Source organism: Schistocerca cancellata, chromosome 9 (genome assembly GCF_023864275.1).
Source record: "Schistocerca cancellata isolate TAMUIC-IGC-003103 chromosome 9, iqSchCanc2.1, whole genome shotgun sequence".
In the NCBI taxonomy this organism is placed as follows: Eukaryota; Metazoa; Arthropoda; class Insecta; order Orthoptera; family Acrididae; genus Schistocerca; species Schistocerca cancellata.
Genome location: NC_064634.1, coordinates 382,505,236 through 382,527,421, shown reverse-complemented (window position 1 = coordinate 382,527,421; position 22,186 = coordinate 382,505,236). Strand labels below are relative to the sequence as shown.

General features: G+C 45.1%; 1 protein-coding gene and 1 non-coding gene across 2 annotated transcripts in view; one reads left to right on the top strand and one right to left on the bottom strand.

Annotated features, from left to right (window-relative positions):
• LOC126100462 (mucin-17) overlaps nt 1-22,186 on the bottom strand; it is a 375,348-nt gene that overhangs the window by 25,706 nt on the left and 327,456 nt on the right. The window contains exon 5 of the mRNA XM_049911069.1: nt 3,548-3,754. Within this exon, the coding sequence (XP_049767026.1) occupies nt 3,548-3,754 (207 nt within the window). The remainder of the gene's footprint in view (nt 1-3,547; nt 3,755-22,186) is intronic.
• On the top strand, nt 2,263-2,336 carry Trnat-ugu (transfer RNA threonine (anticodon UGU)). Its single transcript has one exon. It is a non-coding gene; the product is annotated as a tRNA-Thr (tRNA).

Here is a 22,186-nt window from a genome sequence, read left to right as displayed (position 1 = left end):
TTTTCAAAATTAAAATTAATGAAATAAGTTAGCCTAAAATAACATCAGCATCACCTGTACATGACAGAGGAGTATACCTGCGTGCAAGCCAGTGAGATTTAGGCGTAATCTGAATCGTGTCCTTTTCTATGAAGGGCACTCTTGACGTAGTCGACACTCTGAAATTCTTAAGGTAGCATGAATAAAATGTAACTTGTACAGAAGCCAGACCGCACATATAACAGTCACAGGAGATGAAAGGGAAGCAGTAGATGAGAAGGTAGTAAGACATGGTAATAGCCTGTCCGGGATGTTATTTAATTTGTACATTGTGCAGGCAGTGAAACAAACTAAGGAGAAGTGTGGAATGCAGTTTAAAGTTGAGGGAGAAGAAATTAAAACTTTTATTTTTGGCGGTGACACTATAATGCTGTCACGAACATGTCAAAGCATTTGCAAGATTCAGTTAATAAAATGGACAGTGTGTTTAAAAGAGGCTGTTAGGTGGACGTTAACAAAAGTAAAAGAAGGACGATGGAATATAGCTGAATTAAATTAGACAGTGCTGAGGAAATTTGATTGGGAAATGAGAAATTACAATTAGCGGAAGACTTTTGTTTTGGTAAGCAAAATCAGTGCAAAGTGGCAGCAGCAAGAAAAGAATTTCTGAAAAAGAGAAAGTTGTTAACACAGAACACTAATTTAAATGCTAGGAAATCTTCTCTGACGGTATACATCTAGAGTGCAGCCTTGGACAGAAGTGAAATGAGGACGGTTAACAGTTCAGCTTTTCGAAATGAGTGATAGAGAAGAATGTGCAAGATCCGATGGATAGATTCAATTAGGGATGTGGAGCTACTGAATCGTTTTGGGCAGAGAAGAAACGTACTGCATTTCAGCAGTTCAGACAAGAAGGCAGTGGAAACTTTTGAAATATGGTGCTACAGAAGAATTCTAAACATTAGGCGGACAGATGGAATAAGTAATGAAGAGGTGTTGAATCGAAATGGGGGAAAGAAGAAATTTATCGCGCAACTTGACTAAAAGAAGGGATCAGGTTACAGAACACATTTTAAGGCATCAAGGAACTGCCGGTTTAGTGATGGAGGATGATGTTTGGGCTAAAGTTGTACAGGGAGAGAAACAAATGAAAATAGTAAGCAGGTTTAAATAGATGTAGTTTGCAGTAGTTATTTGGAGGTTAAGAGGCTTGCACAGTTCGAGAATAGCGTGGAGAAGTGTACCAGACCAGTTTTCGGGACCGAAGAACAAACAGCAGTGTAGTAATGATACAGGCCGATTCAGATGCCCCTAATGGTGTCGTTTTATGCAGCCCACCCTAGGTCTGTGTCAGAATCGATATCCAGGAAGTTGGCAACCACGTAATCGATTGAAGGTCCCTCTCGGAGGTTTGGGCGACTGTTGGCAAATGGGATCATATTGTAAAAAAATACAAGTGGTCACGAGTTACAAGATATTTTTGGACCAAGATATACCTTACTTGTGCCAAACTTTCCCAAGAGTCTCTAATCTTTCTTTGTGTAATTAGCGATGTAGTCATACAGGTTTTGGACGTCTGTGTACGTTAATCTTTCGTAAATGGTTCAGAAAATTTGCCATATAAAATGTGTTTCACCGTAGAAGATATCAAAATGGAAAACGCGAAAGTAACTTTTCATTGGGTTATGTACTGGAAAGGTGTTACTTCCACACTGCACATTTTGGTATCTCCTATATGTATATATATGTCCGAAAGAACAGAAATGCTTGTAGGATGTTACAGGGCAGGTTCTACTGATACATAAATGTTAAGAAAGAAATTCGATACGTTGCTCCCTTTCCGAGTTATTAAGCATAGGATTTAGCCAATCGGGGCGTCGCGCGCTCACATTCAAGCGGCCTGCCAGAGGCGGTGTTGCCCAACGAGTGCTTTGTCTCGTTAGCTGAAACTTGAAATTACGCGCGCGACGATCTGATTGGCTAACTTCAATGCTAAATAACTCGGAAACGGCGCAACGTATCGAATTTTTTTTGTAACATTCATATCTCAGTACAACGTGCCTTATATATATATATATATAAGGCTCACCAGCCATGTCACCATCTTCTTCTGTGCAGATGCACAGACAGAGCCCGAACTCTTACGGGCATCGGCAAAAAGCCGCGAGTAATGAGTATAATGGGCAGGGGCACTATGAATATAGTGCGGGACAATAAGTTGGGAATGGGGTCTCACGGGAGGCGTGCTAGAGATAAGTCTCTGCAGTCGCACTATCTGCTGTGTCCTCGGTGGCTCAGATGGATAGAGCGTCTGCCATGTAAGCAGGAGATCCCGGGTTCGAGTCCCGGTCGGGGCACACATTTTCAACTGTCCCCGTTGACTTATATCAACGCCTGTATGCAGCTAGGGGTATTCATTTCATTGTTATTGATATCTGCTGTTAATTTCATCGTTTCTGATGATGTAACACAGCTGATAAGGCAGAGTTTTTGAATCATTTACGAAAGTGTAGACTGGCAATGGCAAGGAAAGCATTTCTAAAGAAGAGAAATTTGTTAACATCGAGTATAGATTTAAGTGTCAGGAAGTCGTTTCTGAAAGTATTTGTATGGAGTGTAGCTATGTATGGAAGTGAAACATGGACGATAAATAGTTTGAACAAGAAGAGAATAGAAGCTTTCGAAATGTTGTGCTGCAGAAGAATGCTGAAGATTAGATGGGTAGATCACATAGCTAATGAGGAGGTATTGAATGAATTGGGGAGGAGTTCGTGGCACAACTTGACTAGAAGAAGGGATCGGTTGGTAGGACATGTTCTGAGGCATCAAGGGATCACCAATTTGGTGTGGATGGTAAAAATCGTAGAGGGAGACCAAGAGATGAATACACTAAGCAGATTCAGAAGGATGTAGGTTGCAGTAGGTACTGGGAGATGAAGAACCTTGCACTGGATAGAGTAGCATGGAGAGCTGCATCAGACCAGTCTGAGGACTGAAGACCACAACAACAACAAACGAAAGATTAAGTAATATAAACAGAATAGACCTATAGAGACATCCAAAACCTCTATGAGTACACGACTAGTTACAGAAAGAAATATTGGAAACTCTTGGCTAAAATGGCTCTGAGCACTATGGGACTTAAAGTCTGAGGTCGTCAGTCCCCTAGAACTCAGAACTACTTAAACCTAACTAACCTAAGGGCATTACACACATCCATGCCCGAGGCAGGATTCGAACCTGTGACCGTAGCGGTCGCACGGCTCCAGACTGCAGCGCCTAGAACCGCTCGGCCACACCGGCCGGCTACTCTTGGCTAAGTATTGGTGAAGTAATGTACATCTTGGTCCAAAAAATCCATATAAATCATGGCTAACCCTCAGTTGTAGTTTTTACACTATGATTCCGTTTGGTAATAGTTGCCCAAAGCCCTGAGAGGGAACTTATATCGACTACATGTTTGTCGCCTCCATGGATATTGTTCCTGATGCAGACGTAGTGCGTGTTGCATAAAACGACATCGGTAGGGGCAGCTGAATCAGCCTGTACGAGAGTTTGCGGTACTCACTCGGTGGCGAAGCAGTCTCGGGCTGTGAGTCCGCGGCGTTGCGCGCGGGGAGGTGCCTGAGGGATCCACAGCGCACCAGCGAAGAGGCGAGCCGGCGGGACCCCAGCAGCCGCAGCGAGTGTCGGCGCTCCAGCCGGCCCGGCGGACCCGCTGACTGGCTGCGGCGGGGAGCGCTGCGCGCGTACAGCACCTTGTCGTGCGGGTTGCCTGCCACACAGGAGAGCGCCAACACGTCAGCAGGCGTGTTCTACAGCAGCGGGGGAGCGTCCAAAGCTGATCACTAAGCAAGCTACTCATTTGTGTTCAGAACTAGTACATTACTAATTCTATTTTACAAGTAACAAATATGCAACATACCTAGGGTGACCAGACGTCCGGATTAATCAGGACAGGTCCTCTTTTTTAGCTCTTTGTCCGGGGTCCGGGAGGATTTTTACAGTGTCCGGCTTTTTCGCAAAGTTGAGCCTAATACAGTTAAATTTACAATTCGTCCCATTCTATTGCTCTTTTCTTAAATACTTTAACTATTGACACAGCCTTCGTGATAAACACGCACGAAGGCGGTGTTAGTAGGTGCCACCAGGATTATCGATGTTATTGTTGATCTACTTATAAGCGAATGCAAATATCAATTATTTAAAATTTTCGTTTCGTATCTTCACTTTGTATCGGCTTGGCTTCCTGTAATGCACGTGTGATTTGTAAGTGTAATTTTTAACCGAGTGAGTTACGTAAAATATTTGGCTATGCCTAAAGGAAAGTGTACATTTTCTGATGTCCTTTCCTGCAAACATACGGCTTTAAGAAAGGGAGAAATGAATTTGAAGCGGAATGTAAGATATGCGGAGCTGGAACGTACCTTTCAGTGGCCAGTAAAGGTAAGAAATAACTCGACAGATTAGCTGTCATGGTTTTATTTCATTGTGCCATAGTCATTCAATTTATTTGTATTCGGAAGGTTAAAGTGCAGTTTACTTGTCGTCAGCTGCTGCTTGAATTGTAGGTGTTGGTAACGGTGCGTCGAATGAAGGGAGGTGAATGGTCTCACGTTTTTCGCTTTGTAAACAATTTCGTGTTGTTGACATAACAAAACAATTGACGCCACACTGTCACCACAATCAATGTTTTTATTTTTTTATATTGCTCAGTTAACCACCACCTGACCATCAGTAACAATTAACTACTAGTTTTACCGGTAATTCCCGGCAGTCAAGTGACTTTTCCAAAACTGACGGGTGGTATCCACATCTGCAGTTGACCCGTTTGATGTGTCCTCTTTTTTCTTATTTTGTCCTCCTTTTTCAAGCTGTTTGTCCTCCTTTCTAAATAATTGCATCTGGTCACACTAAACATACCCGTTATACAGGGTGTCCCAAACCTTTTGGGTCAAATTAAAACGGGTGATAGGTAGGTCCGCAACACATTATACGAGGGTTGTCTAGAAAGTAAGTTCCGATCGGTCGCGAAATGGAAACCACTGGGAAAATCCGGTAAAGCTTTGCACAGATGTATTGGTCAGTGTCTCTAGTACGCCCACTGATCGTGTCGCGTCGCTCTTTTGTTTTGAGTGAAGAGTGAGCACGTAAAGATGCTTAGGGAATAGCGTCTCCCGCCAAGTATGAGGGCCTGGTTATAGATTTCGCCTGTGTGATGCAGCCCACATAACACAACTGTCGAGCAGTTCCTTCTTCATGCCAATTCTCGGCCTCGCACTGCAGGGGCAACAAAGACGCTCCTGCAGCGTTTCCGATGAGAAATGTTTGATCACCCATTTTGCATCCCGCCTGTAAACGGAATGGGTAGGCCGAATGTAGGAAGTGAGCAGGAGCTGGTGAGGTAAGATTCTCGGTACAGCTTTTTACGTGGAAGTACATTTAATTGTTAGTCAATGAGATACGTAACTTTACACTGAAGAGCCCGTAGGTACGAACGTATTCCCGTCGTAAGTAATTTGGAAAATATTTCGAGTAGATTTCCCCACCATGTTATAGTTCTGGGTGGAGATTTTAATTTGCCGGATATAGACTGGGAGACTCAGACGTTCATAACGGGTGGCAGGGACAAAGAATCCAGTGAAATTTTTTTAAGTGCTTTATCTGAAAACTACCTTGAGCAGTTAAACAGAGAACCGACTCGTGGCGATAACATATTAGACCTTCTGGTGACAAACAGACCCGAACTATTTGAAAAAGTTAACGCACAACAGGGAATCAGTGATCATAAAGCGGTTACGGCATCGATGATTTCAGCCGTAAATAGGAATATTAAGAAGGGTAGGAAGATTTTTCTGTTTAGCATAAGTGACAAAAAGCAGATTTCAGAGTACCTGTTGGCTCAACACAAAAGTTTTGTCTCAAGTACAGATAGTGTTGAGGATCAGTGGACAAAGTTCAAAACCGTCGTACATTATGCGTTAGATGAGTATGTGCCAAGCAAGATCGTAAGAGATGGAAAAGAGCCACCGTGGTACAACAACCGAGTTAGAAAACTGCTGCGGAAGCAAAGGGAACTTCACAGCAAACATAAACATAGCCAAAGCCTTGCAGACAAACAAAAATTACGCGAAGCGAAATGTAGTGTGAGGAGGGCTATGCGAGAGCCGTTCAATGAATTCGAAAGTAAAGTTCTATGTACTGACTTGGCAGAAAATCCTAAGAAATTTTGGTCTTATGTCAAAGCGGTATGTGGATCAAAACAAAATGTCCAGACACTCTGTGACCAAAATGGTACTGAAACAGAGGATGACAGACTAAAGGCCGAGATACTAAATGTCTTTTTCCAAAGTTGTTTCACAGAGGAAGATTGCACTGTAGTTCCTTCTCTAGATTGTCGCACAGATGACAAAATGGTAGATATCGAAATAGACGACAGAGGGATAGAGAAGCAATTAAAATCGCTCAAAAGAGGAAAGGCCTCTGGACCTGATGGGATACCAGTTCAATTTTACACAGAGTACGCGAAGGAATTTGCCCCCCTTCTTGCAGCGGTGTACCGTAGGTCCCTAGAAGAGCGTAGCGTTCCAAAGGATTGGAAAAAGGCACAGGTCATTCCCGTTTTCAAGAAGGGACGTCGAACAGATGTGCAGAACTATAGACCTATATCTCTAACGTCGATCAGTTGTAGAATTTTGGAACACGTATTGTGTTCGAGTATAATGACTTTTCTGGAGACTAGAAATTTACTCTGTAGGAATCAGCATGGGTTTCGAAAAAGACGGTCATGTGAAACCCAGCTCGCGCTATTCGTCCATGAGACTCAGAGGGCCATAGACACGGGTTCCCAGGTAGATGCCGTGTTTCTTGACTTCCGCAAGGCGTTCGATATAGTTCCCCACAGCCGTTTAATGAACAAAGTAAGAGCATATGGACTATCAGACCAATTGTGTGATTGGATTGAGGAGTTCCTAGATAACAGGCCGCAGCATGTCGTTCTCAATGGAGAGAAGTCTTCCGAAGTGAGAGTGATTTCGGGTGTGCCGCAGGGGAGTGTCATAGGACCGTTGCTATTCACAATATACATAAATGACCTGGTGGATGACATCGGAAGTTCACTGAGGCTTTTTGCAGATGATGCTGTGGTGTATCGAGAGGTTGTAACAATGGAAAATTGTACTGAAATGCAGGAGGATCTACAGCGAATTGACGCATGGTGCAGGGAATGGCAATTGAATCTCAATGTAGACAAGTGTAATGTGCTGCGAATACACAGAAAGATAGATCCTTTATCATTTAGCTACAAAATAGCAGGTCAGCAACTGGAAGCAGTTAATACCATAAATTATCTGGGAGTACGCATTAGGAGTGATTTAAAATGGAATGATCATATAATGTTGATCGCCCGTAAAGCAGATGCCAGACTGAGATTCATTGGAAGAATCCTAAGGAAATGCAATCCGAAAATAAAGGAAGTAGGTTACAGTACGCTTGTTCGCCCACTGCTTGAATACTGCTCAGCAGTGTGGGATCCGTACCAGATAGGGTTGAAAGAAGATATAGAGAAGATCCAACGGAGAGCAGCGCGCTTCGTTACAGGATCATTTAGTAATCGCGAAAGAGTTACGGAGATGATAGATAAACTCCAGTGGAAGACTCTGCAGGAGAGACGCTCAGTAGCTCGGTACGGGCTTTTGTCAAAGTTTCGAGAACATACCTTCACCGAAGAGTCAAGCAGTATATTGCTCCCTCCTACGTATATCTCGCGAAGAGACCATGAGGATAAAATCAGAGAGATTAGAGCCCACACAGAGGCATACCGACAATCCTTCTTTCCACGAACAATACGAGACTGGAATAGAAGGGAGAACCGATAGAGGTACTCAAGGTACCCTCCGCCAAACACCGTCAGGTGGCTTGCGGAGTATGGATGTAGATGTAAGTAGATACATAGTATCAATAGCAAGCTGAGGTTGAAGCATTGTTTCCAGGCCGTCTGCTTTTGATGAAATGGGCTGAATCTGGAGCGGAGCTCGTAGAGCTCCACAGCACCGGCTAGAGGGCGCTGTCGTCAGTGTCTCGTAGTAGTGCCATCCTAGCAGAGCGCATCTACGTTGTGGTATCGTAGCTATCGGTACCACATCCCACAATACCGTCCCGTAATTGGCTCCCCCTAAGTCTCATCTCTGCTCACAAGAACCACTGGCTATGAAGATAATTTTTTTCCACAGACAACAACGAGCTGCAGACCAGTGAAGATAAATGGCCGAAAGCACAGGCGGCTGCTTTCTATGACGAGGATATTGGAAAGTTGATACAACACTACGACAAAACTCGAAGTTGGAACGGCAACTGTGTAGAGAAGTAGGTGGAAGGTGTACCTAACTGTTGCAAATAAAACGTTTCTGGTTTTCACTGTGGTTTCCATTTCGCAACCGATCGAAACTTACTTTCTGGACAACCCTCGTATCTGGATAGGAAACCGATGGAAATGCATATTTATTGAGTTAAGGACATACACAGCGTACACCCCATAACAACAACGTAGACCATAGTAACTGTTCTAAGTGACGACTGCCAATCTCAATGCATGTACCGCAATAGCGCATGCAGTTCTGCAACACTCTCGCCAAGATTCGGCATGTCTGTTGTACACTGGACGGATCCGTTTTCACTTCTGTCAATGGATTACCCATCGCAGTGCTTTAGTGCTGAACTTCGTACAGTTTGTACTGTTTAAGTATGTACTGTTTGCAGATGAGATCTCATTCACCTGTGGTGATGTCTTCAATGGCCAAACAGCCATGTGGAGTGATGACAGTCGTCATGCCACCGACATCAGTGACCACCAGAAACGATTCTCTGTCAAAGTATGGGCGGGCATTTTCCAAGATCACCTAATAGGACCTTATTTTCTGCGTCCACGTTACCTGGTGTTCCTGTGAGTTATGCTGTCACAGTTCTTGGAGACTGTACCCCTTGTTGTCTGCGGGAAGATGTGGTTTCAACAGGACGATGCACCAGGCCATTCCGATGTTAATGTCCACGAGCACTTGAACAACACGCACCCTCAGAGTTGGATTGGAATGGGAGTTCCTGTCCCATGACGAGCGTGATCGCCGTATCTCACACGTCTGGACTCGACGTTGGTGTGTGAAACCCAGTAGAAACATATGAAGGCCTCGTTGCTAGGGTGCAAGCTGCATGTCTCTTGGTACAACAGACACCAGGGATCTTTGAAAGAGTGCGGCAGAACTCCATCCGCATGCATTGAAACGGGCGGTCATGCCTTTGAACAGTTACTATGAGCTACATTGTTGTTATGCGGTGTATGCTGTGTATGTAGATAACATAATAAACATAAAACTTCATGGCAGATTAAAACTGTGTGCTCTACCACTGAGCTACCCAAGCACGACTCCTCACAGCTTAACTTCTGCCAGTACCTCGTCTCCTGCCTTCAAAACTTCATAGAAGCTCTCCTGCGAACCTGGCAGAACACTTGCCCGCGAAAGGCAAAGGTCCCGAGTTCGAGTCTCGGTCCGGCACACAGTTTTAATCTGCCAGGAAATTTCATATCAGCGCACACTCCGCTGCAGAGTGAAAATCTCATAATAAATATACATTTCTGACCACTGGCCGCTATCTCAACGTAATCGTTTGTAGACCTACAATCGCTTGTTTCAATTTGTCTCAAATGGTTTGAGATACGCTGTATATTATTTACTGGATTCGTTTAAAACATTTATGACTCTTATGTGAAACCGCCCACTGTAAGTGAATTGAAAGTAGTGACATTGTCAGAAAATGCCATAACATTTCGAGGTTCTACAAAGAAGAGACAAGTGGCAGATATATTTGTCACCGGAAACTAGTTAGAAATGTTACACAGGGTGACTCAGTTGCCCCTCTCGCTGTCGTTGTATGCAGTCCGCGATATTATATCTGACCTTCATAAACTACGTGAAAGATTTTCACATTTTCTCGTTCGCTGCGCGCAAACTATTAGTCGTACAGAAAAACTGAGCAGGGTCTTTTTATAGGAAATTTAATATGATTAAATTTCGTACTGGGATACATTTTCACTAGAGGCCATGGTTTTCGAGTTATTCAAGGAAAATGTACAAATGTGACCTTCAAACGTACCTCACAAGCCAGGATTTCCAGTGTTTTCGTGGCACTCCCTTTTACCACTGTAAAAAAAATCCCGATATTCGACCATTTTTTGTCTATTGATTTGGCTGTTACGCCATCACCACAGTCGGCTTCTTCGTTAAAATTATGAACTAAAACGTCGCGCTAAAAGTAATTAAGTGACAATTCGATCCAAACTTAACTCGTACAAGCACCGTATTATAGCGAAGTAGTTGTTTGTTAAAAAAATTATTAAGCAAAATTTAAACAAACATAATTTTGGCGGCGCTGTTATTTGTACTTAGGTGATTCATCTGAAAAGGTTCCCAACGTGATTATGACGCACGACGGGAATTAACAGACTTTGGATACGGAGTACTAGCTGGAGCTGGACGCATGGGACATTCCATTTCGGGAATCATTAGGAAATACAATACTCCGAGATCTGCAGTGTCAAGAGCATACCGAGAATACCATATTTTAGGTATTACCTCTCCCGACGGCTTTCACTTAACGACCGAGAGCAGCGGCATTTGCATAGAGTTGTCGGTACTAACAGAGTGAAATAATCGCAGCAATCAACGTGTGACGTACGACGAACGTATCCGTTAGGAACCTGGGGCAACATCTGGCGCTAATGGGCTACAGCGAGTGCCTTCGCTAAAAGCACGACATCGCCTGCAGCGCCTCTACTAAGCTCGTGATCATAGCGGTTAGAGCCTAGACGACTGGGAGACGGTGGCCTGGTCAGATGAGCCCCGAGAGGCGATGGTAGGGTTCGAGTGTGGCGCAGACTCCACGAAGCCATTTACCAATGGCACTGTGCAAACTGGTGGCGGCTCCGTAATGGTGTACGCTGTGTTACATGGAATAGACTGGCTTCTCTGATCCAACTGAACCGATCATTGACTGAAAATGGTTATGTTCGGCTACATGGAGGCCATTTGAGCTATCCATGAGCGTCATGTTCCCATCGTTTGAAGAGCATTCTGGAGTGGCTTGATCACCCATCGAACATTCATGGGACATAATCGAGAGGTCAATTCGTGCATAAAATCGTGCACCGGTAACAGTTCCGCAATTATGGACTGTTATACCTGCAGCATGGCTCAATATTTTTGCAGCGAACTTCCAACGACTTGTTGAGCCCAAACCACGTCGTGTTGCTGCATAATGCCGGGTAAAAAGAGATCCGACACGATGTTAGAAGGTATACCATGACTTCGATCGCCTCAGTGTACAGGTTGCACATTTCTATGGGGTTTGAGAAGACGACTGCATGAAAACTACAAGACATACAGAAGTATGACACATATCACTGAACAGCGCATCTCTCCAAATTTTGACCTGTAATACGTGTCGCGGCGCATTTTCACTAGGGAGCAGCCGTATCAAATTATGTACACAAAACACCGGTCCGTACCGTCCTATATAATTAGTTCGTTCCTGCAGACAGGCAGCCGAATGAACAGATTTCCAAAGCAGTCAGCTGTCATTGGGCTTACCCAGGCAATTCGTGTCTGTGATTTAATATTTGCACGTGTGTCGACGTTCGCTTCGTTACAGACAGTGCCCATACTGAGCACCTGTAATGTGGGTTAAAAACTTGGAGACATGTTCTATCAATGATATGAGTATATTATCTTTATATCTTGTAGTTTTTCGCGGAGTTGTCTGAAGCCCTGCGGGAAATTATGAATGGGCTGTAGTTTTGCCAGCATCCGTGCCGTCGTGTCCGATACTGTCACTGCTTCAAGTTAAGGAATGTGGTCAGGTGTAATGAAATCGAGGATAAGAGAGTACCCTGTACGTTGGATGATTAGACAGGAAGCCCTGGTAGCGTTAAGTTTTCCCTGATTTTCTGACTCACTTAACGCCAATTCTGGAATAGCTCTCTTGAAAAAACTACAGTCGGTTTCCTGTCCCTATCCTTCTTGTCCTAACCTATAGTAAGTTCCCAATGACCTTGTCGTCGATGGGACGTTGAACAGTAACGCTTTTAAAAATGTTGCTATTCTGAATCTGAATAATGACAGGTGCAGCCATCAGCACAGACATACTCGATCCACTTTACATTAAAAGGTGGTAAACGACATACCAGCAAAGCCCTACAAGACGGCAGAGGGGACCCATTTTGAGCAGACGCTGAAGTAACTGACTTGCAGTATCTGTTCAGATAACCACGGAAGATGTGATTGGCATCTTCCTCTACACTGCAATCGCATACTGAATGGCCACCAATCCGATGCGATGCAGGTGGTTCCGCTAGCAGCCATGATTGAAGGTGAGGCGTGTTTCAGTGTTCTTGAATCTTCTGGAGCATCGATGTTTCGAAAGCCAGAAGTCAGGTATCAGTACCAAGTTAATTTTGGCATGATTTCTGCCTCCGTATTTTGATGACCCTTGCCATTCTACGTTCCACATCTCTCTGATTGTTAGGCTGAGGACGTTTTTAAAAGATACCCAGCCAGACCTTCTGTACGCTCCCTCTTCCTGTCGTAAGCGACCATCAGGTCTGCTGTTAAATTTCGAGCAAATGCCGCAGTCATCTTTTCCTCAACACATCGTAGCATTGTGATTCCCAGTTGTGAATTTTTATATCAAGTTCATGTCATATGCAATTCGATGACGGTTTCGTTGTAGCTGTATATCAGTAATTCAAGTGCTGACCTGGAAACGAAGGGGATAACGATCTGAACACGGAGATGCACCTCGGCGTATACAAGACCTCGTTGTTCATACTCGTTACTTCCTTAGACATCATGAATTTCTTATCCGAGTAGGCAGAACAACATCCATCTTCGTTTTCCGAAGAGCTGGTGTAGTTGAGCCTTGTGCTTCTGTAGTTCGTTGATTGCAGAAACTATCATTCAAAATGCATATCATTTTGGTATTCATAGCCACAGCCCAGGTCGAATACGACTTGCGATTCCGTACAGGGAAATGTCAGTCTGATCACTGAAAGATCTCACGTCACCAGTGATAAGTGCAGTTCACTGTGGAGTCTATATTAGAGAGTCTACTATTACGTACGTGCGTCAGAATTTGCGCAGTGTGGAAAGAACCGTCGACAAACATAAGACTCAATTACATGTTCGAAGGAACTTTCATCCCGTAAGTTGGTGACGTAACGTGGGAAGCAAGGTCGCACGTATTGGCTGGGAACATCCTTTCTCACACAAGACAGCTGGGCGCAGGGCTACAGCATACCAACACAGCTCTCAAACCTGTCCTGACGTGGCCCACCGTCTGTGCTGATGACATCAGACACAAAATATTTAAATTACTGCTGAGTTACATTCACTCAGTGAGCCGTGTGCAACTTGGTAATCGATGTGTTAAATTATGTACGGTGTTAACTCCGTCTGCTTCTTTTCTTCACTTGCAATCTCGTTAATTCCTCGAAGGGCATTTCCTGTTGGAGTTCATAAGGAAGGCAGAACTTCAAGAAAGGGATGAAGTAAGACTGCGGTTTTATGTCCCATGGAGAACGAAGTCGTTAACGCAAGCAACATTTGGGAAAGGAAATCGGCCGTATATTTTTCAAAGGGACCACCCAGCGGCTTCCCTTGACGAGGTACGTGGGAGGCGCGCCGTAAGCGGTGTGCGCAATTACGGCATTGGTCACAGGAGTCGCACCGTGTCGTCTTTTCAGGCGAGTCCCGGTTATGTGTACTGTATCACCACGGACGAATCCGAATGTGAAGGCTCTGAGGCAAACGAACGTTGCCAGATTATGTTCGTCTTCATTATACTGGGCGCAGGAGAAGGCGTGGTGGTGTGAGATGCTGTTCGGTACACAATACGATCATCTCTGGTTCACATTGCCGGTAATTTGGACAGCACGTGTCACATTTCTGACGTGTTAAGGCCGGTGGCTGTGGAGTATCTGCGAGGTCTCTGTTACGTTATCTTACAAGGAGGGGGGGGGGAGATGCAACACCGTTTGTTTCTGAAAGCACGTTGGTTTTATTCAGGAATCCAATACATCACATGACTCCCGACTCTTTTGGCTACAAGATCCTCTTTTTCGCTATAATCTCTGTTCAATGCGACGGCCTTACCCTGCCTTACTGGGAGGCTCTGCATATCCGCATGGAAACACTCTACTGGTCGACGTCGGAACTTTGCTGCCTCAGTAACATCCCCATCCACGTACTGATTCCTGTGGAGTGCATCAAATGGCTGAAATGGCTCTGAGCACTATGGGACAACATGTATGGTCATCAGTCCCCTAGAACTTAGAACTACTTAAACGTAACTAACCTAAGACATCACGCACATCCATGCCCGAGGCAGGATTCGAACCTGCGACTGTAGCGGTCACAGGAGTGCATCCTTTATTGGGCTAAACAGACGGAAGTCGGAAGGTGCGAGATATGGGCTTTATGGGGGATGAAGTAGAACGGTCCAACGACGCTCAATAAAGCACACTTCAGAGTTGTCCGTTGCACCATGAGGGAAGACATTAAACAGAATAACCCTTTCAGAGCCCAATAAGACCGCCGCCACCACCTTACCGGCTGAAGCAGTATGAACGTTTCATTCGCAGAGATAGCGTGGCTCCAAACCATAGATTTCCGTCAGAAGTGATGAACACATGTTTCATCACCTGTGCCGACGTTCGACCAGAGCGTTATAGATATTCGTAGGCACTTGTAGGATGTGCGTGGAGACCTGGCAGTGAACAAAAGCACGGTGAATCGTTGGGTGAGTCGTCTGTAATTATCAGCCTCGTAACGCGCAAGCAGTTCGGCACAGATGACCCGTCGTTGCTCTTTATTGTCTTCTGTCAGGTGCCGAAGGCCCCAGTGGGCACACTCCTTTGCGTACCACAACTACTGGTTGAGTGTGTTAGTACTACCAACAGAGACTTACAGTTGAGCAGCGAGGTGCTTGAGATGCGTCGATCACCTCGAATGAGAGTGTCCGCACGTTTCAACGTTGCAGGAGTCACAGCTATTTGAGGCCAACCGGCTCGCGTAAATCGGATAGGTTTGCGCAGCCCTGTTCCGATGATGCCAGACGTCTCGCCCAACGATTCAGATTGATTTTGTTCTGTGCCAGGTCTCCGTAGACATCCTGAAGGAGCCTACGGATATCTATGATGCTCCGGTTTTCCCCCAAAAGAAACTCAGCGACAGCTCTCTGCTCGGCACGCACCTCCGTTACAGACGCCATTTTGAAGGCTACGTATAGCGTCGCCACCTATCGGAACTCAATGAAGCTTCGGGGGCTGAAGTGGGAAGTTTCGGCGGTGTCTCACAACAAATTTCGCATTTTTTCAACAGTAACTGTCCGAGAAAAAAGTGTGTTGCATTATTTATTGAACGTCCCTCGTGCAAAAAATAACGCAAGACTGCATGTTGGATGTACTGTCCTCACCTGCCTCGAAGCAGAGGGTGTCCGACCACGGTTCGCCAGCCACTACTGTCGTGAACTCTAGTAAAGCTTTGGAGCAGCACGCACCCCGTCATCCAAGCTCAGTTCGACTCAGTGCCCAACCGGCTTAGGCACGTTGTGGCTGGCGGAGGTGACAGTTCTGTGTGCTGAATTTCGCACTCCGCACAGCCCCGAATCACTTACAAATTTAACCGTGTTTGTTCCGTAATGTACGGGAATTAGACAAAAACTGGGAACACCGCGAAATATGTGTCCTTGAACATAAATGTAGACGCTAGCAAAGCCTACAGGTGGTCCAGTTGTATCTGATCACGAAAGGCACCTGAGCAATGCCCTTAATACGTTGCAAGTGTAAGTCGGGGTCAGAATAGTGTTCTGCGTAGTTGCAAGTGTATTATTTAGTGGATAAGTGAAGTCGAACATGGGAAAATTGTCGGTGCTTCCGCACCAAAGGAGCCGAAGCGTTTGGTGTTTCAAGAGGCGTCCCATCGAAGACGTACACCGCATACGGAAAAAGCAGAAAAACCTAATCCGCTATGGCGCAGTGCGGGCAAAACTGTGTTTTGAGTGATCGCGACGGACGGTCATTGAAGAGGATTGCCGGCCGGGGTGGCCGAGCGGTTCTAGGCACTTCAGTCTGGAACCGCGCTACCGCTACGGTCGCAGGTACGAATCCTGCCTCGGGAATGAATGTGTGCGATGTCCTTAGCTTAGTTAGGTTTAAGTAGTTCTAAGTTCTAGGGGACTGATGACCTCAGAAGTTAAGTCCCATAGTGCTCAGAGCAATTTGAACCATTGAAGAGGATTGTGACGAAAAATAAAGAGGGCGACAGTTCCAAAAGTCGCTGCGGGACTGAATGTCACACCCGTGAACCTTTTCAGCACCAAGAAACAAAGGGAGCGCCATAAGCTGGGAATTGCAGAGGGAGATGCAGTTCGAATATCACACGTCAATGATGCAAATGCCCCTAACAAGAAAACGTGGTACCGAAGCTATAAAGCATAGAGGTGCGGAGTAATGGAAGAATGTCTTTGATAGAATGTCTTTGGTTGGATGAGTCTTGTTTCACACTGTTTCCAACTTCTCGCCAAATTTGCGTCCCAACAGTGAAACATGGCGATGATTATTTGGACGACCATATCATGATATTCCACTGGCCCCGTGGTCAAAGGTCGCACTACTGTCAAGAATTATGTGACCATTTTGGTTAAGCAGTACCATCCCATGGTACAATATTTGTTCCCCATTGGTGATGTCGTGATCAAGACAGGTCGTATGGGCGCGGACTTGTTTTTGTGAACACAATGGTGAACTATCGCAGCTCCCCTGTCTATCTAAGTCAGCAGATGTCAAATTTACAGGGTGTTTCAAAAATGACCGGTATATTTGAAACGGCAATACAAACTAAACGAGCAGCGATAGAAATACACTGTTTGTTGCAATATGCTTGGGACAACAGTACATTTTCAGGCAGACAAACTTTCGAAATTACAGTAGTTACAATTGTCAACAACAGATGGCGCTGCGGTCTGGGAAACTCTATAGTACGATATTTTCCACATATCCACCATGAGTAGCAATAATATGGTGTAGTCTCTGAATGAAATTACCCGAAACCTTTGACAACGTGTCTGGCGCAATGGCTTCACATGCAGATGAGATGTACTGCTTCAGCTGTTCAATTGTTTCTGGATTCTGGCGGTACACCTGGTCTTTCACGTGTCCGCACAAAAAGAAGTCACAGGGGTTCATGTCTGGCGAATAGGGAGGCCAATCCACGCCGCCTCCTGTATGTTTCGGATAGCCCAAAGCAATCACACGATCATCGAAATATTCATTCAGGAAATTAAAGACGTCGGCCGTGCGATGTGGCCGGGCACCATCTTGCATAAACCACGAGGTGTTCGCAGTGTCGTCTAAGGCAGTTTGTACCGCCACAAATTCACGAAGAATGTCCAGATAGCGTGATGCAGTAATCGTTTCGGATCTGAAAAATGGGCCAATGATTCCTTTGGAAGAAATGGCGGCCCAGACCAGTACTTTTTGAGGATGCAGGGACGATGGGACTGCAACATGGGGCTTTTCGGTTCCCCATATGCGCCAGTTCTGTTTATTGACGAAGCCGTCCAGGTAAAAATAAGCTTCGTCAGTAAACCAAATGCTGCCCACATGCATATCGCCGTCATCAATCCTGTGCACTATATCGTTAGCGAATGTCTCTCGTGCAGCAATGGTAGCCGCGCTGAGGGGTTGCCGCGTTTGAATTTTGTATGGATAGAGGTGTAAACTCTGGCGCATGAGACGATACGTGGACGTTGGCGTCATTTGGACCGCAGCTGCAACACGGCGAACGGAAACCCGAGGCCGCTGTTGGATCACCTGCTGCACTAGCTGCGCGTTGCCCTCTGTGGTTGCCGTACGCGGTCGCCCTACCTTTCCAGCACGTTCATCCGTCACGTTCCCAGTCCGTTGAAATTTTTCAAACAGATCCTTTATTGTATCGCTTTTCGGTCCTTTGGTTACATTAAACCTCCGTTGAAAACTTCGTCTTGTTGCAACAACAGTGTGTTCTAGGCGGTGGAATTCCAACACCATAAAAATCCTCTGTTCTAAGGAATAAACCATGTTGTCCACAGCACACTTGCACGTTGTGAACAGCACACGCTTACAGCAGAAAGACGACGTACAGAATGGCGCACCCACAGACTGCGTTGTCTTCTATATCTTTCACATCACTTGCAGCGCCATCTGTTGTTGAAAATTGTAACTACTGTAATTTCGAAAGTTTGTCCGCCTGAAAATGTACTGTTGTCTCAAGCATATTGCAACACACAGTGTATTTCTATCGCTGCTCGTTTAGTTTTTATTGCCGTTTCAAATATACCGGTCATTTTTGAAACACCCTGTATTTTGCCTCTGTGGTCTACTTTGGAGAGAAGGATGGGTGATCGGTACCGACCTCCATCATCGTTACCTAAGGCTGCCATTTTGTACCTAGAATGGTATAACATTCCGTTGAAAAAAAGGCATGATGAAGTGTCGTATTTTGGTGTTTCCATATTTTTGCCCAACCCCTGTGCATGTGCAATAAATAACATACTACCGTTTGCTACCTTTCCTGGTGTTTCAGTTCAATGGCCAACAGTTTATTAGTAGATAGACAGATTGATTAATAAAAACTGCAGTTGAGCCACACAGGGAACAGGGACTACACTATGGAAAACTGCACTAGTGCCTTTAGGGCGTGGGCGAGGTGTTTATAAGCACGCACATATAGGAAACTAAAGCCAAAACAGACTCGGTGCTGATTCGAAATATACGCCTGGTCTGAGTAATGACACCTAAAGCGAGAGTTCGGCTTTATGCCGGCAACGACTGACTCACTACTCGTTCCCGCTGCCCGCCCAGTCACGGCGTGCAACCGACGTGAAATATTTGCAGACATTCACCGGCGATCAATTTGCATAAATGATAGCCCTTAGCGGTTGAAAGCCCTGCGCGGGGAAACTCTCAGTCAACAACCCGGAGCTTTGAGAAACTAACACCTGCTTTTGGGCATTAGTCATCAGACACATTGTTTCTATACGTAATAAATGACGTCACAATGAAGCGTCTAATAAGACAAAAGCCGGGAAGCCTTTATTCAAAACCGAGTGAAAATTAAGGATAGATTACGCCTGTGGATGAAATGTTCACATACAATGTAATCAAATTCATTAAATTACCATCTGATTGTAGCCATGACATAAACCGAATTGAAGAAGAGTTCCAAAAGTGTGGTTCCGCGTTCGCTTGCTGGAGTTACTTTACAAAGGACGCGAAAGCTAAATCCATTATTAGATAGCTAATGTACGGAAATATTTCTTCGAGAAACGAAACAACATAAGATTTTCCGGAATTAATAGAACCATTCAGGAAAAACAACTTGACAAAGTCAGATATACGGTATAGTGGAGAGATCATGTAGTGAAATTATAGTTGTGTACTACTAAAACTACGGTTCGGTATTTTTGGCACAGTATATAAATGACGTAGTAAGTGGTGTAGTTCTGGCAGTTTTGGTAAGGAAAGAAATATAATTGAATGTGTGGGAGAGGAACTGGGGGCATATAATTACACTAATGGCCATTAAAATTGCTACACCACGAAGATGACTTGCTACAGACGCGAAATTTAGCCGACAGGAAGAAGATGCTGTGATATGCAAATGATTAGCTTTTCAGAGCATTCACACAAGTTTGGCGCCGGTGGCGACACCTACAACGTGCTGACATGAGGAAAGTTTCCAACCGATTTCATATACACTAACAGCAGTTGACCGGCGTTGCCTGGTGAAACGTGGTTGTGATGCCTCGTGTAAGGAGGAGAAATGCGTACCATCACGACTTTGATAAAGATCGGATTGTAGCCTATCGCGATTGCTCTTTATCGTATCGCAACACTGTTGCTCGCGTTGGTCGAGATCCAATAACTGTTAGTAGAATATGGAATCGGTGGGTTCAGGAGGGTGATACGGAACGCCGTGCTGGATACCAACGGCCTCGTGTCACTAGCAGTCGACAGGCATCTTATCCGCATGGCTGTAACGGATCGTGCAGCCACGTCTCGATCCCCGAGGCGACAGATGGGGACGTTTGCAAGAGAACAACCATCTGCACGAACAGTTCGACGACGTTTGCAGCAGCACGGACTATCAGCTCGGAGACCATGGCTGCGGTTACCCTTGACGCTGCATCACAGAGAGGAGCGCCAGCGATGGTGTACTCAACGACGAACCTGGGTGTACGAATGGCAAAACGTCATTTTTTCGGATGAATCCAGGTTCTGTTTACAGGATCATAATGGTCGCATCCGTGTTTGGCGACATCGCGGTGAATGCACATTGGAAGCGCATATTCGTCATCGCCATACTGGCGTATCACCCGGCGTGATGGTATGGGGTGCCATTGGTTACACGTCTCGGTCACCTCTTGTTCGCATTGACGGCAATTTGAACAGTGGATGGTTCAAATGGCTCTGAGCACTATGGGACTCAACTGCTGTGGTCATCAGTCCCCTAGAACTTAGAACTACTTAAACCTAACTAACCTAAGGACAGCACACACATCCATGCCCGAGGCAGGATTCGAACCTGCGACCGTAGCGGTCGTGCGGTTCCAGACTGTAGCGCCTTTAACCGCTCGGCCACTCCGGCCGGCTGAACAGTGGACGTTACATTTCAGATGTGTTACGCCCCGTGGCTCTACCCTTCATTCGATCCCTGCGAAACACTACATTTGAGCAGGATAATGCACGACCGCATGTTGCAGGTCCTGTACGGGCCTTTCTGGATACAGAAAATGTTCGACTGTTGCCCCACCCAGCACATTCTCCAGATCTCTCTCCAATTGTAAACGTGTGGTCAGTGGTGGCCGAGCAACTGGCTCGTCACAATACGCCAGTCACTACTCTTGATGAACTGTGATATCGTGTTGAAACTGCATGGGCAGCTGTACCTGTAGAGGCCATCCAAGCTCTGTTTGACTCAATGCCCAGGCGTAACGAGGCCGTTATTACGGCCAGAGGTGGTTGTTCTGGGTACTGATTTCTCAGGATCTATGCATCCAAATTGAGTGCAAATGTAATCATATGTCAGTTATAGTATAATATATTTGTCCAATGAATACCCGTTTATCATCTGCATTTCTTCTTGGTGTAGCAATTTTAATGGCCAGTAGTGTAGAACCGCACATCGTTCAGCGTTGAGGCCAATTCGCACTGGCCGTCATCTCACGTTCCGTCCCTTCAAAACATTCTGCAATGCATTTCAAATGGCAGCATCCACACAGGCCGTCCCGTCACGTGACGGTGCGACGCCGTCAAGGTTTCTCGGGAAGAAAGTTTTGCCGTCTGACGTCATCCGTCCGTTGTTGATCACGCGACCCCAAGCTCATTTCCTCTTCATACACGGCCATGTACAGGTCTCCGTATTTCGTTTCGATGTGGTTTTCGTGCTTAATATCAGTTGTTTTTGTTATAAATTGTTTCATTTCGTTATTTGTTTTCTTAAAATTTATTATAAATGACGAAAGATTAATTGATGCAGTGAGGTAGCAGTCTGAATTGTCGCACATGAGCGTTCTAAATTATTTGCCGTCTGCTACACTTTTTTATACACGCCGGTACGCTATTTCATATCTTACAGTTAAATGCCTTGCAATATGGCTCCGAACTTGAAGTGAAATAAGTACAGTGGGTAGAATCAGATTTATTACTAAGTGGAATTCATAGTATGTTGTCATGCATTTGTACCGTTCAATAAAGATATGGACTGAAACATTTAGACACTGCAAATTATTTGTTTAAATACATGCATGTGCCAGGCTTATTTATTGTTAAGTGGCTCTCTGGATTGTGTGTGAAACAGTTTACCAAGCATCAATGGTCAATATTTGTGGTTTCACTAGCTAAACCCAGTACAAATAAGGCACTTGAACTATTAAAAGCCAATTACGAGACGTAAAGAAAATCTGTGACTCTTGATGGTAAAGGTATTGAGGGAGATATGACTATTGCACAAAAGTTTGCACTGGACCAGCAACTAAACTCAACCTTAAACAAACCAGTTTTTTGTGGAATGTGATGGCAGCCCGTAACACAGCATTCATTTTAGTAATTCTGTGTGCAATT